Source organism: Geotrypetes seraphini, chromosome 13, assembly GCF_902459505.1.
Source record: "Geotrypetes seraphini chromosome 13, aGeoSer1.1, whole genome shotgun sequence".
Taxonomy (NCBI): Eukaryota; Metazoa; Chordata; class Amphibia; order Gymnophiona; family Dermophiidae; genus Geotrypetes; species Geotrypetes seraphini.
Genome location: NC_047096.1, coordinates 46,443,167 through 46,461,879, shown reverse-complemented (window position 1 = coordinate 46,461,879; position 18,713 = coordinate 46,443,167). Strand labels below are relative to the sequence as shown.

Sequence of the window (18,713 nt, the reverse complement as noted above, 5' to 3'; positions counted from 1 at the left end):
TGGGGTCTTTACATTGTCTCTGCAGTGGTTATCTGGTCATTTTGGATACTTTTGCCACTTATACCTGCTTTTACATTGTCTAAGTCACAACGTATAAGTTTTGTCCAGGAAGTCTGGTGAAACATATTATCCCTGCAGGGTGACTAAGTCTAGGTCGGCCCACATCCCGCCCCTCCAGATAGGCCCCTTTTAGCTCAGGGCCTATAGCGGCATTCAGAGGTCTAAAAAGTCCCTGGATATGTCCAGAAATTTGGTTTGATTATCAGCACTTGGATGACCTGTCTTTTAGGTCATCCAAGGGCCGACTTGGGCGGGTTTTTAAACGTGTTTAAGTTTCGATTATGAGCACCTTAATGTACGTCTGACAGTGCTATAGAAATGATAAGTAGTAGTCACAGTGAGTGCTTGGAGATGTTTATTGTTTGCGTTATATGTAAAATTTATGTTTGGTTTAGGTGCATGTTTGCGTTTTATTGTTATTTTAGTTAACTTGAAGATGTGCTTTCCATAACCTTTTTTGAGCATTTATATAAGGAAAATGAATAAATTGAAAGTGTCAGTGAGAGTAAATTGGCAGGGGGGTTATAATGAAAGTGTGATACTGGGTTGTGAAGGAGGATAACTTAAGAGTTGGGGGGGGGGGTTAGATTTTTTTTTTTTTTTTTAATTCTTTTTTCATTTTCAAAATTACATTAAGTGTTAAATATATTCATTCACATTAACAATAAATACATCACTTACAAACAATCATTGATACATTTCATAAATTCTTATCCCTTCCCCTTTTCCATCCCTCCCACCCATATCATATAAACATATAATAATAAAATTCCCCCCTCCCTACACCTTAAGTTGATAAATATAAGGGAAACAATTTCAAATTAATGTTTACAATACTTTGTTAATGGTTTCCACACATCCTGAAACTTCTTAAAATATAATTTATTTCAAAAAATGTATAGCCTGCACCATCTATAATTCTGCTATAAAACTTTGATGCACCTTATTACTATGCAAATGTATCTCGTATGGTTATCCTGGAGCACCAGAATAGAGCTGGGAAGACCTGACCCTTGCATTTGCCATCTCACCTGAGTTTCAGGAAATAGCATGATCCCGTCCAGGTTTTGCCCAGCTGCTTGCATGGAATTGTAGTTCTTACTTTCCCTGGCAACCTAAGATCAGAGGCTACAACTCCATGCGGTGGAGCCAAGCTAGGACTAGTCTAGCTTGTTCGGGTAACCTGGGGGTGAGGTGACTATCCTCCCAGCACGCCGGCACGTTCTCTTGTGAAGCAGATGGGCGTGTGGGAGAGTTTCACTCCCTCCCTGACTTCTCTGCTGCGCGGTTTCTCTTCCTGGCCTCACCTGTGGCAGGGGAAGGAGTTGGGGAGGGGCTGGCCTTGTGCGATCGAAAGGAGAGTGCCACACCTTGAAACCACCTGAGAGGAAGAAAAGAGCCACAACAAAGGGGGGGAAGCAGCTGCGGAGCTACAGATCCTAGTCCCCCCGCCTCAGCTGAGGACTTTGTTCTGCAAGTTTCACCTAGTTTGGCGTGATGGCAGAAGGCGGAAGGTGAAAGCGAGCCCAAGGCTGTAGTGGGAGCAGAGGCCGGATCAGCCGGACCATTCTTCGACTGCAAGATCTGAGCCCGGTTTAAGCGCCCCGGGAGCTGGGGAGGGGAAGGATGAAGAACTCGGATTCGGGTCTGAAGTACAACTCCAGGACAGAGGTGAGCTGGTCCTGGCCGGGTCCGGGGGGGGGGGGGGGGGGGGGAAGGATTCTGGTCCCAGAATTAAGACCCTTTTTTGTTCATCTCTGAAGGAGTGGTAGGGCTTGGACCCGAGAATTAGCAATGTAGACCTTGACATCTCGCCACCTAGAGCAGTGGTCTCAAACTCAAACCCTTTGCAGGGCCACATTTTGGATTTGTAGGTACTGTACTTGGAGGGCCTCAACTAGTTAATGTCTTATTAAAGAAGTGACAATTTTGCATGAGGTAAAACTCTTTATCGTTTATAAATCTTTCCTTTTGGCTAAGACTTAATAATAATATTGTCATTTATACCTAAAGAGACATATGATCAAGAAACTGTTTTATTTTACTTTTGTGATGATGATAGAGGTACCGAGGGCCTCTAAATAGCGCCTGGCGGGCCGCGAGTTTGTGCCCACTGACCTAGAGCCACCTGGCAGGTAGAAGGAAGTTGTAGACTTGTCAGCAGATTTGTGATGAATTGGGGGGGGGGGGGGGAGTTAATTTGGATTTTGTGGCAGCCTATTTACAGGAGAGAATTCAGGAACTCTTGAGGTGGTGGTCTCCAGAAAAAAAAAATATATATTTTTTTTACTTCGAAAGCCTTGTCTTGGCCAAAAGCTCCAGGGCAGGCCTCTCTTCATTTTTTCTTTATAAACCGAAACGGTTCCTGATGGAGTTATATCTTGAAACACGGGGTCTTGTTTTATGCAGGGTCTACATTGTGCCTAAGGTGGGAGAAGCTTTTTGATAAATCCTTGCTTTGTGAAAAAGGAGGAGGTGGCGTAAACCGACTGCAATCTGGAGCCCTTCGCTTCCTGGCCTTTTGTCTGTTGATTGTGAGCTTTGCAGTCTGTTAATGAAGTGGTTGTTGACCTTTCTTTTCTTTTCTATGGTTGCATTTCCAGTTGGAGAAATGTAGTTCTTCAATGGATGCTAAAGAAACTTCTTGAAGCTAAGCTTTTTTTGTGTACATGTGGGGCTGGGAGATGGCAAATTAAATGAGCTAACGGAGCTCTCCCCCCCCCACCTGTTTTTTTTTTTTAATTTCTTGTACTGGTACCATCCAATTAAATTACTGCAGTTTGAGTGACTGGTCCTATCGTGTGTGTCTCAATCAATATATTCTTTATTGAGTCACCATAAACACATCACAGATTGTAAAGTACCAATAAAGGTGTACCCAATAGCACATGTCTGGCTAAGACCCGGTTTTGGAAGTGAACTCCCCCCTAATGTTAGCGAGGTTCTTATTATGTTTCAGATTTGTGAGGCCATCAGTTTCTGTGAGAGCTGTTTTGCTGCCGCTGTTAACATGCAAACGGGGGCTGAATATTATTACATTAGTTTTGGCTTATGACACAAACGTGGGTTGGGTATATTGCATAAAAAGGAGCTTTTAAGTCATAGAGGTGGTATTAATCATCGAACATTGTGTCCTTCTCTCTCTCTGTATCGCATGTGGTAACTCCCTTGCTGCCTCTTCTCCCCCAGCTTGCCAGGTTTTCATTATAAGCAGAACACTTTGGGCCCCTTTTACAAAGCTGACGTAGCAATTTCTGGTGTGGCAAATGCAGCGAAGCACATAGGAATTGAATGGGCTTCATTACATTTGCCATTTGGGAATCACTACCATGGCTTTGTATAAGGGGCCCTTCATTTTACAAGTGCAGGGTGAGGTGTTAAAAAAAAAAAAAAAAAAAGGATTGTGTTTTGCTGTTTTCTCAGTAAGTGCTTGGAATTTCAGCAGGAAATTTTACAGCTTTGTTAATCTCATTGCACATAAACATAGCTGTCTTTTAAATATGGCAAATTTACGGACTTTTTTTGCATGATCACTCAGCAATTTTTTTTTTTTTAATAATGCACTGTTTGGGGGGAGGGGTACCATCTTACTGTTAAATGATGTCATAGCGACATAGACACACTTTTTTTTTTTTTTTCCTGGGGAGCAATGTTAGAGGCCTAGCACAAATTCCATTCAAAGTCGCAAACAATTGCTGATCTCAAGAAAGCCTGCAGATGATCTGGGATAGCCTGCCACAGAAACCCCTAGACAAGAACATAAGAATAGCTTTACTGGGTCAGACCAATGGGCCATCTATCATGCTACCGATCCAGGGCAAGCAGTGGCTTCCCCATGTCTGTCTCAATAGCAGAGTATGGACTTTTCCTCTAGGAAGTACACGCCTCCCTCCGTATTCGCGGGGGTTAGGGGCAGAGCCGGCCCGCGAATAAGAAAAATTTACTAATAACTTTTGGGCCTACTCAGACCCAACCCAAGACCTTGCCTGATGGTCTAGCGGTGATGCGGGGCAGGAACAATCTTCCTACACTCCTGCCCCGTGCAGAGGCGTGCTGTGAGTTCCTGTGGTCTCACGAGACTACAACGGGAGTTCCCTTTGTAGTCTCGTGAGATCACGGGAACTCACAGCATGGCTCTGCACGGGGCAGGAGTGTAAGAAGATTGCTCCTGCCCCGCGTCACTGCTAGACCACCAGGTAAGGCCGTACATGAAGTTGCCACCGGAGCTGCGCCCACGGCTCCTGGGACGGCTGCTCACCTCTGATCGCCCCCCTTCTCCTCACCCCGATCCAAGTCTTGGGGCCGGTTCTGGGCGATACAGGCTCCTCCAAGCGATTCTCGGGGGGGAGGGGTCTGGGCAAAAAAACCACGAATAGGGAGGGGGAAGTGTAGACCAAACCTTTATTAAAAGCAGCAAAAGTTTGACCACGTATACCCTTTGCTGGAAAAACTTAATTGGCTTCCTGTTTCAGGATTCAGTTTAAATGTGCCTGTGTTGTTATTAAGCTCCTGTTAGGTATCTTCACACCTCTGTTTCCATTATTCTGGAATGCCCAAAGATCTAGCTTTTCGCAAAATACACAGATTAAAACTTTCCTTCCCTTCCTTTAGGGGAATTAGATCTAAAGGAAAACTGGTGAACTCTTGCATGTTTAAATTAACGGAGGTTTGGAATGCAATGCCATCTACGATCATAGACTTAGGGCTCCTTTTATTAAGCAGTGCTAGCGGGGTTAACGCACGTGACTTTTCATCACGTGTTAACCCCCGCACTGGCCTAAAAACTACTGCCTGCTCAAGGGAGGCTAGCGTGGCCGGCGGTTTAACGCGTGCTATAACTTGCGTTAAACCGCTAGGCTTGATAAAAGAAGCCCTTAAACTCCTTTCAACATTTTCGTAAAACATTTTTATTCTCTAAGCATCTAGCAACCTGTTCTGCCTAATTTCCCTCATTATTTCATATTTGTTGCTTTATTTTTACACTCTTCTCTTTATTTTAAGGTTAAACAATTTTTATAGATGACTGCACAGAACGGTACAATGAACAATAGAACAGTCTCAACTCATGGTCACCAAATATGTGTTATATACAATAAAACAGAACCCCCCCTCCCTTCCCCATGATACTCCCCTTCCTATACTAAGCTATGAATTAGCTTAACATGTTCATTAAATGACTAAAGCAGAAGAACATAACAACTGCCTTCCACCCCACAGCTCCCTCGGGCGCATACTAGAAATCTGCCCTCCAATCCCAGCGCCCTGTACTGTTATCGCCCCCTATGAGTCAAACCCCCCCCCCCAGTGGCTAACCTTCGAGTAAGGGCCCTCATGCATGTAACTTCTCCAGTTTTCAAATAGAGTCTTCTCCCGTTCCATTTCCCATGAATATCTTTCGCCTCTCAACTTGCCAGTTGATAGAGTAAATTACGCCAGTGCCAATAAGCACGGACAGCCAATATTGCAGTATACACTTACGTGCCACCAACATTTTGTGACATAAGAGTTGGAGCAGCTATCGGAGCCCCAAATGCGTGCAGGACATCCAAGACCAACTGGGAGACTATTCCCTCAATAGGCTTATGGGTTACCCTTTTCTTTTTATTTTAAAGTTTCCATCTTTTTGTTGTTTCACTTTATGATTGTTAACCGCGTTGAGCTCCATTTTTTATGGAGGTGACCTGGTTTAAAGCTGGGGGTGGACACTGAGCATTCACAGAGACTGCAAAGATCTGATACATTTTTAATGGTATCATTTGAATAAAGTCATTTTACTATGGTTTAGCATAAACTTTTGTAATGCATAAAAATAGCTAGGTAGTAATGCTGTAATGTCAGTAATACCATTACAATTTCTCATTCAAATTCAAAGCAGTTGCTGAGAAAATGGCAAAACATTCTTGGAGGTTACTTTTTTTTTTTTTGTCTTGCCTTGTACGTATGCCATGTCAAGAAACAGCAGAACAATGGCTCAGGAGTCATTAATATAAAATCCGCACCTAGAACAAATAACATGTTCTGTACACAACTCTCTGTAAGAATAACTTGTGTGCATTTTGCCCTGAAAATGGCAAGAAAGATCAGGATGGGCTGGAATAGGCTTTGCCAGCAGTTGGGGGAAGTACGGTAAGGCCAGTGCCAGGCAGACTTCTGCCGTCTGTTCTGAAAATGGCAGACAGGTCAGGATCAAGTAGGTGTATTGTAGGCTATGGGTGTACATTTTTCTCTATGGGGGAGGGGAAGACATCATGTTGAAATTAAAGAGAAAAAATGCTGTTAGTAATATTGTTGGTTTCACATTCACAAGATGAATGTGAAAATGTTGAAGCCACAATATTAAAATTACTCTTGGCATAGTGGCATGATATTGTGGCATCATATAGAACTACCTATATTTGATGGGCTTGGCAGCAAATTGCCAACTGCCCTGGTTATGATTCGTTGTTCGATCGTGGAATGAAACCTGAACAGAGTAATAGGTACGGCTTTGGCTGTCTTGTTGGGCAGACTTGATGGACCTTGCAAGTCTTTTCTTTTCTGTCATCATTTACTATGTTATCAGGATATTTAGAAGTACTGTAGGTGCATGTATTATCTGTAAAGCACAAAAGAATTATACAGCTCTTTATGCAATATGTTGGCTGCTGCTAGCTGGAAGTTTTTCACAATTCTCTGCTGCTTTTACTATGGACTAAACCAAACATGATCACCTAAATATTTAACCCCCCTTTTTACAAAACGGCGAAAGCGGTTTTTAGCACAGGCCGGTGCGCTGAATACTCTATGCTGTTTCCGATGCTCATAGAGTTCCTATGAGCATCGGGCGCAGAGCATTCAGTGCACCGGCCTGTGCTAAAAACCGCTTTTGCAGTTTTTTTAAAAGTGAGGGGGGGAGGTAAGAGAGATCTGCATTAAAAAAATTGAAGTTTCACCGCCAACATATTTTGAGATTTGTAGTCCTGATTTCTGAGTGGGAGACAGACAAAAATTTCTAAGGGTTTAAAAAAAAAAATAAAAAATAAGGAAGATGAACTGGATATGTTTTGGGGGTCTCTTATATGAATGTTTCACCATCCTAGGAGGGTTCTGTGTGTATCAATTGGATTGACTGATCTGGGTTTTACTGGCACATACAGCCTTTATAAGCAAATGCACATTTTGATCACCCTGAGAACAGACTGGCTAAATAAGAGTTTTATTGCCTAACCATGAATATTCATGGGGATAACTGACTATCTCCCACTGAATATTCGCGGTTAGTAGCTAGCTGATTAGGTGTCGATATTCAGCTCCAAACAGGCTCTGTTTAGCGGTTAAAATAGGCGGCTTAAATAGCAGGCCCGTCTTTTAACTGCCAAGTATTATGGGTTAACGCTGAATGTCGATTTAACCACTTAAGGTGATCTGAACTGAAACCAGATATTCAGTACTGGTCACTGGAAATGGCCCGGTATTAAATATCTGGGTTGAATTCTGGAAGTGGGTAGTAAAAAGCCCACCATCGTCTGCAGATTGGGCCCAGAGGATTTTAGTGCACAAGAAAGCTATGCACAAAGAATTGTGATCTCATGGCTGGAGTGAGCTTTGACGGCGGCTCCAGAGGTTAAGAAGTAAGACCAATATTGGTCTTCTATGGTTGGAGTCTCATATGTATAGACCCCCTAGACATGCCCCGGGTTTTGAAAAGTCTGGGGGTCCGGATGGCATGTCCTCAAAAGAAGGACATGTGCGGGGAAATCTGGACATCTGGTAAACCCTACATATGTTGCAAAGACTTTGATGGCAACTCTGGTGGTTGGGAAGTAGGGCCAGTACCAGCCAGGCTTCTACGGTCTATGAAAATAGCAGTGTTTAATCAAGAAAAAGTGGAACCTGTGTTGAATGCCAGATTCAACTCTTGTCCACTTCGTTGGTCAGACTGGATGGACTGTGCAGGTCTTTATCTGCTAATATTTACTATGTATTTAGAAAACACATTGTTTGAGGTCTCTTTACATATAGAACAGTGTCATGTAGTGGCCGCGGCTTGAGACATCCGGAAGTGCACAGGCGTCGCTGTGATGCACAAAAGCCCTCCAGACGGGCCCTGAGATGCCAGTGTGGGGGGGGGGGAGGTGCCAGCAGAGAAGAGGGTTGGAGAGAAGGAGAGGCATTGGTGCCAGCTCATTGCCTACAGGGCATGACTTTCACCACGAGAGGCACGTTCTGTAGGCATTCAGCCAGTGCCGCCTCCTCTTCAGTGCGCCATGGCACACCTGAAATCATAGGAGGCACACTAGTGTGCCACGGCACATAGTTTGCGATACACTGATATAGAATATAGTCCCCCATTAGGAAGAGTAGATGGTGTCAAATTAATGTCTTCCCCACTCTTTTTATTTGTCTCCACAATATGCACCTGCAAAGACCTGTCTCATTTTCTGGGATTGTGCTAATTTTGTTCTAGCTCATTGTAGTTAAGTCAGGTATGTCTTGGCCTGGTGTCCTTGAGCAAAGTTTAGTTGTTGTTTATACCATGTTTTTATAAAATCTGTAAAATAAAGAGTGGGATGGAATGGGTAAACACAGAATGGCTGTTGTAACTTTGAAACTAGTAAGGAGTATTTTTAAAACAAATCGGGGGAAGTTTTTTAAAAAATTTTTTATTCAGTATACAAATTAAGCTGTGAAATTGTTGCTTGAAGATGCAGTCAAAGCAATTAGCTAAATCCTTTTTAAAACCCAGTGATGCTAAGTTCTTGGAAGAAAAATCCAAAACACAGTGACTAATAAAAGGACTGTCTTTACTAAAATTAAAATATTTCATAAGTATTCATTTTCAAGATCAATAAAAACATCATTTGATCAAAGGACCTTTACGTGAAGGCTGGTTGAGACAGAGAAATTTTGAGCTTTGTTTTAAATTTATTTTTAAATGCATGAAAAAAAAAAATCCTTAAATATTGAACCAATGATTACAACACTAGGGTCTATAAAGATCCTTTGATCATCTAAGATTGTTGTCGTCATCATCATCTTGGAAAACTACATTTATGAAAGATTTGTAAGGACAGTTCTTTATTGTTTATGGGTATTGTTTACTTTAATAGAAGCTTAATATAAAAGTCTATAAACTAAGCTATGTAGGTTTGGGAAAGCCCATGGTCTATAGCTAAAAATATTTAACTAGGCATGGATTTGCTGGGTAGATGCCCACTGCCAGTGATGATGTTGGGTCTGATGGACCCTTGTGGTCTGGCATTGTATGGGCACAGAGAATATGTTAATATGAGATTCTCAGTCTCCTGAGTTTTGATTATTTGCTACTCCTAGTACTTTGTTTTCCTCATTATATATTACACTTTTCATGCTTTTCTTTGACAAGTCAGCCCTTTGTCAGTTTTAAATGAAAATCACACTGAGGTCTGTGTTCTCCTGAGAGTGACACATTCTATTGACGTCAATTTGAACAAAACATGAAGGAAGTGGTAGAGACCTTACTGTAAACATGTATGGTAGAGAAACTAGGTTGAAATACCAGGTAAAAGATGGGAAGAGCCGATACTGATTTAAATACAAGAATTGGTCAGCTTGGATAAGCTAATTTTCTTCTGTGTTTGTTTTTTAAATTGACTTTTAGCGAGAATGAGGGCTATTGTGTTCTGCTTATTCTATATTGGAATCATACTTCATTTTCGGAAGGAACTTTTTTGTGGCCTGGTAGTTTCTTCTTGTATTTGTAGAAAAATCAATGCTGGGGTCCTTGTGCCATAGGCCATGTTAAATAGCGCCTGTGCCCTATTCAAACACCTCTACTTTCAGTTACCAGATGTTACTCTTAATGATGTCTATGACTTTTGGGGCTGTGAATCCTGCCTCTAGCATCTCCAGTCCAGTCAACCTCACATGCAGAAGAATCAAACTGGGGACATCTAAGTTTCAAGTTTTTATCAGATTTGATATACTGCCCAACTTGGACACATTTGGGCAGTTTACAATAATACTTCCAAAGGGAAAGTTAAGTAAAAATCAGAAAACATAAATGAGGCAAAAAAATAAAAGGGAACGGTAAAAAGAAAGGGGTGGGGGGGAAGAGGAAATACACTAAGCCGCAGTAGAAGTTTTTACCGTGGCCTGGAGCGCTAATTGTTCCAATGCTGCCAAAATTCTTAGTGTCGGAGCATTTAGCGTTGCAGGCCACAATAGAAACCTCTACTGTGGCTTAGTAAAAGAGGGCCACAATAATTTATAGTAAAGTTGGGAGTGTTGAGTGGTGCCATAAAAGATTTGTCATGTAGTTGGGATTATCAAGAGATTCTGCTGGGAGGAGCAAAGGAGCATGAAGGTAAATAGGGAATGAGGAGACAATCCAAGTAAAGAGGAGTATGTGATTGATGAATTATGAATACAAAAAGAATAATTTTGTAAGCAAGTCTGTATGTAATTGAGAGCCAGTGAGCAGATTTAAGAAGTGGGGTAACGTGATCGAATATGTGGGCTCCTACAATCAGTTTAATGGCAGTGTTCTGAGTGATTTGGAGGTATTGTAAGTCTTTAGAGCATATATAGTAACATAGTAAATGACGGCAGATAAAGACCTGAACGGTCCATCCAGTCTGCCCATTAGTTATACCCATTAAAAGTACATGATTCATTTAATTTGTCTCTTCTTTGATATTTCTGGGCTGTAGACTGTTAATTCCTTATATAGTGAATTGCAGTAGTTGAGTTGAGATTTGACTAATGAATGTACCAATATATTAATTGATGGTGATTCTAGTAATGCTTTGATAGAACGGATTATTTTTAATTTAGAGAAACTATGTTAAATAATCAATGAAATTTGTTGTGGGTTATTTTGTTTATGATCCAGTATTACTCCTAATGCCTTTACATAATTTACTAATGGTATAGGTGTATTCTGGAGGCAGATGGGAATGGCAAGGTTTTGGTCAATTGATCCTTGAAAGAGAAGTGCTTTTTGATTTAGCTGAGTTAAGATGTAACCTATTTTCTTGAAACCAAGTCATGATTTGGATTAATGATTAATTTTTATGTTTTGTATTTCTGAAATGTTTGCTGGGTCCAGTGGGTGTAAAAGTTTTTAATATCGTCAGCATATATTAATGCTGTAAATCCTAGGGATTGAGCTAACGTTAGAAGTAGTGAAAGGAAGTTGTTAAATAACAGAGGGGTGAATATGTGAGTATTTGAGTAAGCATTGTTGAATTGAACTTATAAGATATGAGGTGAACCAGTTTGACTATACCTCTCTGATAAAGTCTGTCTTCTAGCAGAAGTATATGATCAATTGTGTCAAAAGCTGTGGTGAGGTCTTGTGATATAAGTAGCACTGATTTATGATGGTCTACTCTAAGTGATATAGAATGAATGAAATAATGTTGCCTAGATCCAGTTTGGTTGGGATGGAAAATGTTAGTTATGTCTATGAAGCCTGTTAGGGTGTGAAAAGTTAATTTGATCTGTTATGGAAGGAAATATTAGATATATGGCAATAATTTATACAGGAACTGACCTGAAGATTTAGCGTCCTTGGATGGTTGAGGACTTTCAAGACTTGACCATACTTTAGACTCTCTTCTATCCATGGAAAAACATTTTAGTAGGTTTGCCGAGATTGAATTCCTCAACCTCAGAGTGCTGAGGCTGTAACTTCAACCAATGCGCCACACTCTCCCTGTTAAACCTTCTTTTTGTTTTAACAAGGAAAAATACCTTGCGTGCTCAAATGATGATTAAAAAAGTAAAAAATACAGCACAGTTTCTTTGCCAATTGGCAGAGAAAACACAGTAGCAAAAGTGTAGATAAACTAAACGGTTGTGGTGCATTACTAGTTGTGCACTGCCAATGTCGAACCCTACTCTGACTGGTACAGAAGCGACTGCAATGGAAATGGATTTCATACTGGAATTCATTGCAGTCGCTTCTGTACCAGTCAGAGTAGGGTTCGACATTGGCAGTGCACAACTAGTAATGCACCACAACCGTTTAGTTTATCTACACTTTTGCTACTGTGTTTTCTCTGCCAATTGGCAAAGAATCTGCGCTGTATTTTTTACTTTTTTAATCATCATTTGAGCACGCAAGGTATTTTTCCTTGTTAAACCGGAAGGCTTAACGGGGAGAGTGTGACGCATTGGTTGAAGCTACAGCCTCAGCACCCTGAGGTTGAGGGTTCAAACCCATGCTGCTCCTTGTGATCCTGGGCAAGTCACTTAATCCCCCCATTGCTCCAGGTATATTAGATAGAGATATGAGATAGACAGGAAAAAATAATTGAGTACCTGAATAAATTCATGTGGTGTCCAACCTGCGGCCCCGTGAAGTATATTGTGCGGCCCTGGTCGAGGACAATGCAGTGTTTTCCTCTGCTGCCCCTGGGTGTTTACCGCCTTGCCGGCTCCCTCCTCTGTCTTGCTGCAGCGTTTGCGCGGCCCCAGAAACATTTTTTTCGGCCAATGCAGCCCAGGGAAGCCAAAAGGTTGGACACCCCTGATTGAGCTCCCCTGAGAGAACAGTAACAGTTTAGAAAATTGAATGAATATGCTGATCATAAATTAGAGGAATTGTTAAGGAGCAGAGTTTGCTGCTTTAGCCAATGCTTGCTTTCTCTGTATTGAATCTGAAAGGGTATTTGTATTTGGAAATAGCAAAGTCTGCTCCAAGATTAAGGCTATGTTGTTATAATTCTGGATCGATCTGTGGCATATTTTACATCTGTGGTTCCTTGTTACTAGAAAGCCTTTGTCTACAGGTATTTTCTTTCTATGCACCTGATTTCATTATATGTGGATGATTTTCTGATTTATTTATTATTTTTTATTTGTAAGCAGAGGATTAAGACTAGAGAATGACACAGGGACAAATTTGTCCCCGTCCCTGCAGGAACTCAATTTTCCCCGTCCTGTCCCTGTCCCATTCCTGTAAGTTCTGCTTTAACTGCACAAGCCTCAAACACATGATTTCAAAGTGTTTGAGGCTTGTGCAGATGAGGATGGGGCAGGGACAGGAAAAGAACTCACGGGGAAAAATTTGTCCCCATGTCATTCTCTAATTAAGACATCAGGGAAGATAGGAAAGCAGGTTCTGGTGAATCTGTGGCATAGAAGACAAGATTTCCTTTGGAACAAGGAGAAGAAAAATGTCTTAATAGCTGAATTGTCTGCAGATCCAAACCAATGACAGATTTAAACAGATGCAAACTTTCATGCTCAGGCAAAACTGGGCACCTTCATTCTCAGCATCACCCTACCTAGGGATTTTGTTTCCTCTTTATATTCCATCACCCTATAGCCTAGGGTTGCCATATTTGTGAAGTCAAAACAGAGGACACTTCATCCTGGCCCTCTCTCGCCCTGCCCCCTACCTTTCACCCATTTCCTTAGTCCCCCTTCCCATTTTCTGTACTTTCCCTCAGGTGCCTCCCCCTCCTCCCTCTCTCCACCCCACCCGTGGGTGCTTCTTTTTTTTTTCTTTCTGTCTCCCTACAACTCCCCTCCCCCACAGGTTCTTCTTTCTCTATCCCTCCAACTCCCCTCGTGGATGCTTTTCTCTCTCTCCCCCCACCTACCAACCTCCCCCAATGTCGCCCCTGTCCTTCCCTTCCCTTTCACCCATTTCCTTAGTCCCCCTTCCCATTTTCTGTACTCTTTCCCTCTGGTGCCTCCCCTTCTCTCCACCCCACCTGTGGATGCCTCTTTTTTTTGTCTCCCTCCAACTCCCCTCATGGATGCTTTTCTCTCTCTCCCCCCACCTACCAACCTCCTACCCGCAGGTGCTTCTCTCTCCCTCCTTCCCTTCCCCCCGCGGGACAGTGCTTCTGTCTCTCTTCCCCTGTCCCCCACCTACTTCCTTGCTGAAATTGAATCTTCATGCCAGTACTAGCAGTGAGGTGAGCATTCTGCCATCGGCTTGCACTAAAAGCCTCTCTGGAGTGACTTCCTGTTCCGTCATAGGTGGGATGCTTCAGAGAGGCAGCTTCTGGGAAAGGTCATTGCTAGCAGACTCACATTGCTGCTGCTGCTAGCTGGCCCAAAGTTTCAATTTCAAAGGAGCAGGAGGTAGTAGTTGGGGGTAAGGGCAGACAGGTTAGGGCTGTAGTAGCTGGACATTCAGACAGTCCTCTAAAAAGAAATTTGGAAATCCCCAGCCCCATTCGGTCTTTGCAGTAATCACTTGGCCTGGTAGCTGGGTAGATTAGTGTAAAGTTTCCAAAAGGAACCAAACAATTCTGATTTCAACCACCAAATTTTAGCTTTGTTTCAAGTTTATTAGGTTTTTATATACCGCCTATCAAGGTTATCTAAGCAGTTTTACAATCGGGTATTTAAGCATTTTCCCTACCTGTCCCGGTGGGCTCACAATCTATCTAACGTACCTGGGGCTATGGAGGACTGAGTGACTTGCCCAGGGTCACAAGGAGCAGCGCGGGGTTTGAACCCACAACCCCAGGGTGCTGAGGCTGTAGCTCCATCCACTAAGCACACACTCCTCCTTCATATACATTTAACAATCTCAAAGCAAATTACACAATAAAATCATAACGATGCATTCGCGATTCTCACAATGATCATAGCACTCCACTTGGAGCTACATTCACAGTGAGCTTAGAAAGCTGAAGTTCTGATTAAAAAATCAAAGAAAGAATCTGACACATAGTAGAGTGTAGCATTTATCCTTTCACTATGTTGGCCTAGCCCTGGATCCGCACTCTTTGTAATGCCAGAAGGTATGGGGGAAAATCTCACCCTCCAACATTGCAACATGGGTAGGTTTCCCACTACATCAGTTTTTCTAAATTGGGCCTGGCTGAGTTTTCTGAATGCCCACATTGTCTGTTATAGACACTTAAGAATCTGGCAGTGGGTGTAAGAAGGACAGATTTGGGAGTTATGGCACCATGAACCGTACTAGAAAGAAGAGAAATGTCTATAATATGAAGACATTATAAAATGGCATTAGTAGCTTCCAAGGATTTCTGTCTGAGGATAGAGCAGGACAGGCATTCCACTTAGTCATATCTACTAGATCTGTGTTTTAACATGCTATATTTCTGGGCTGCAGCACCCTCTTTTCCCTGTCCTCTTAGGTATGACTATTGCATGTCCAGATTATGGGAAGTATGTGTTCTAACTGTGGTGCTCTGTGTGGCACCAAGGAGCTTTATGGGGGTATAATTTCATTCATTATCTCTGCTGGTTTTCATTGTAGAACAAAGGTCATGGTATAAGACTTGGGCAGTTGAGACTCTCATAAGCTCCTGCTCTGAACTATGCCCAACCTTCCTAAGATTGGGAGGTGAGGGATAAGAAGGGGCAAAAGGGGCACAGACATGGAGACATTCACTAAATGGTGCCTAAAGTTATGGCATCTTATTGTCATGAAGAGGTGACATTCTGCCCTCCCCCCCCACCTTTTAATTTGGTAAAAATTCTTGAACTTAGCCTTCAGAAGCTGGATCAAGCCTTAAAAAAATCCACCTACCTTACTGCTCTTCAACACATTCTCTGGTAGCAAATTGTCTAAAGAAATGCTTTTTTAAAAATTGTTTTAGATATGAAGCCAGTTTCATGGTATGTTTTCTAGCCAGAATTATTCAAGAGGATAACTTTTCTGCACTAACTTGTTCTACTCCGATCGTGATTTTTATAAATTTCTGTCTCTTTTTTTTTTTTTTTTTTTTCTATTAAGTGTTAAGGTAACCTGTTTAACTTCACCATCCCATTTATCATTCTTGTTGCATTTCTCATTTCTCAGTACCTTTTCTGGTTCTGTTTGCATGTTTTTGAGAGGGGGTGACCCAGATCAGTTTAGTTTATTTGATAAACCACAAATATAATCAAAAGTAAAATCAATGCGGTTAACAATAATTAAAAAGTAATTCAGGGAAGGGAACTATATCTGATACACTGAGACAAGAACAAAAATACAAGACAACACATACTGTTACAAAAGGGAAAAGTTACAGAATTTTTAATGGGATTGAAAGGGAAGGATAGTAACATATGTAAGATGTATGTAATTTTCTGGCTCCATCAAAAACTACAAAGACTAGGGGACACTAATAGGAGGAAATATTTTTTTCGCACGGAGAATAGGTAAGCACTGGAATGCATTGCCAGAGGATGTGGTAAGAGTGGTTAACCTAGACCAGGGGTAGGCAATTCTGGTCCTCGAGAGCTGAGCCAGGTCAGGTTTTCAGGATATCCACAATGAATATGTATGAGATGGATTTGCATGCACTGCCTCCTTGAGATGCAAATATATCTCATGCATATTTATTGTAGATATCCTGAAAACCTGACCTGGCTCCGGCTCTCGAGGACTGGAATTGCCTACCCCTGACCCAGATTGACCACTGTTAGAGGGACCCTTGGTTTGACCCAGTAGGACAAGTTATTATGTTCTTAAAACATTAGATCTAGGGAATAGCCCAGATGATATATAGGTAGGAGACGAACAAAAAAGTCCTTTCACTGAGGTTGACTGACAGATCAGCATTATATATATTAAAATTTCCTAAAATTAGAAAGTGAGGATAAGAGGAGGCTATTTTATGTGCTGGAAGGAGGCTGATACAGAAGCAACAAGTTCAAAGTTGGGAAGGAAAAAAGTGTGGTCTTCCCATCTCTTTCATGGTATTTTGCCAATGAGCCAGGGGTTGGGGTTTATTCTGCTTCAGAGGTTCCCAATTTGCAGTACATGTACCCCAAGGGGTACACACACCGCCCTCCTTCCTCCCCCCCACTCCCCATGGAGCCACTGCTGCAGTCATTTTGTCTCTTGTGTTGGGGGACAGGCTGAGCTTTGCAGTCCCTTCATCTTTCTCCTGTCTCAATATCTTGCTTCAATGGGGCAGTAGCAGCAATTCCTACATGTTGCCTGCCGCTGACCTGGAAGCCTCTTCTTTGCTGTGTCCTACCCGGGCAAAAGCAGGAAGTTATGACAAAGAGCGAGACATGTCCGACAGCATGTAGAAATCGCTGCCGCTGACCTGTTGAAACAAGAGAGCCAGTTAGCTGCCAGTGGGGTTGAGGTGGGGGGGGGGAGGGAAAGAAGAAAAATTGTTGTAGGATGAGAGAGGAAAGATTGTTGGACATGGTGTGGAGGGGAGTGTGGTGTGCTGCCCATTTAAAAAAAAAAAAAAAAAAAAAAAAATGCAATGCCGTGCTGCCTCTCCCCCCCCCCCGAACCAAAAATAGAGGCAGGAGGGATACCAATTCACCAAGACCCCTGTCAAACCGACCCCTCCCCTTTCCCACTTAACCAAACATTGGCAGGAGGGATGCCCACTTCCTCCTGCCACTGGATGCCCCCCTCCCCAAACTACCCTTCATACCTCCGAGCTTCAAATCTGTATGACAACAGGACGGATGCCCAGTCCCTCATGCTCGCATGCTTTCTACTCTAAAATGGCAGGTCTTCCGCTTCCCGGTTCATCCTGGGAAGGGGCCTAAGGCCCTGATTGGGAGAGGCTTTCAGGATATCCACAATGAATATGTATGAAGTGGAAGATGATATCTTCTGTCTTAAAGGACCCACAACCACAAGAGGGCATCTGCTCAAAATCAGGGGCGGGAAATTTCATGGCGACACTAGGAAGTATTTCTTCACCGAAAGAGTAGTTGATCATTGGAATGAGCTTCCGATACAGGTAATCGAGGCCAACAGCGTGCCAGATTTTAAGAGTAAATGGAATGCCCACGTGGGATCCCTAAGAGGGTAGAGTTAAGAGTTAGGTCATTAGGAATGGGATCTCTAGGAAAGTAAACCTAGGGGGGGTGGGTCAGTTGGGTGGGCACACTTGATGGGCTATGGCCCTTTTCTGCCGTCATTTTCTATGTTTCTAGGCTGGAGTTAATTATCTTTGGGTTTCTTACCTGTTGTGTATGTGTATGATCAAGTTTTATAGTGCAAGTTGGAATGCTTCCTGCTAACACTCACTAAAACAGTGTTCTCCAGTTCAAAGCCTGGAGGCCAGTAGTGGTCCCCAGAGAGCTCTGGAGTAGCTTCCATTGTTTTTCTAGTTGGGGGGGTGGTTTCCCCCTGCAACTCTGCCTCTTTACTCAGACTCAGTACAGAAAAGGGAAGGTGAATGGGAGGGAAGAGCTGCATGCTTCAGACAAGGCATTTATCAATAGACAAAAAGACATTTGGAAATGCTCACAACTTTGAGCCTACCCCCACCCCCAATGAAGTCAGGGTGATGGATGTCATTGTCATATGCTGGTCAGCAGTATCATATCCCTGCATGGGAAGTTATTTGGTAGCGCTTCTTCAGTTCACAAGAATCCAAAGTAGCTCCAGCTTAAAAATGAATGAAGCCCTTTTCTGTCTGGTATTTGTGATAAAAAGCATCTGTGGCACATGACTTCATGATCTTGTGAAAGGCCTTTCTTCTGGGGTGGCCTAAACTAATATGGGTTATTGCTCCTGTAAAGTGTTACCTGTACCAATGTCACTGTGTAACAAATGTGAAAAAAAAATTTTAACTAGTAAACTGATGAAATAACTTTATTGGCCTATCCTGTATCTTGGTTATCATGCAGAATTTGGCAGCACAGGTCACGTGTTTAGGTCTCTCCAGTTTGATGGAACTTTGGGTTTTAGGGGCCCTTTTACTAAACTGTGTTTAAGTGCTAAAATGGCTTAA

General features: G+C 42.4%; 1 protein-coding gene across 2 annotated transcripts in view; it reads left to right on the top strand.

The window, feature by feature from the left end:
- Nucleotides 1–1,237: 1,237 nt before the first annotated feature.
- ST14 (suppression of tumorigenicity 14) overlaps nucleotides 1,238–18,713 on the top strand; it is a 176,011-nt gene continuing 158,535 nt past the window's right edge. Inside the window, exon 1 of one of the 2 annotated variants that reach the window (XM_033919388.1) lies at nucleotides 1,238–1,731. In XM_033919388.1, the coding sequence (XP_033775279.1) occupies nucleotides 1,687–1,731 (45 nt within the window). In that variant the 5' untranslated portion in view covers nucleotides 1,238–1,686. The remainder of the gene's footprint in view (nucleotides 1,732–18,713) is intronic. The other variant, XM_033919387.1, reaches the window with a different exon arrangement.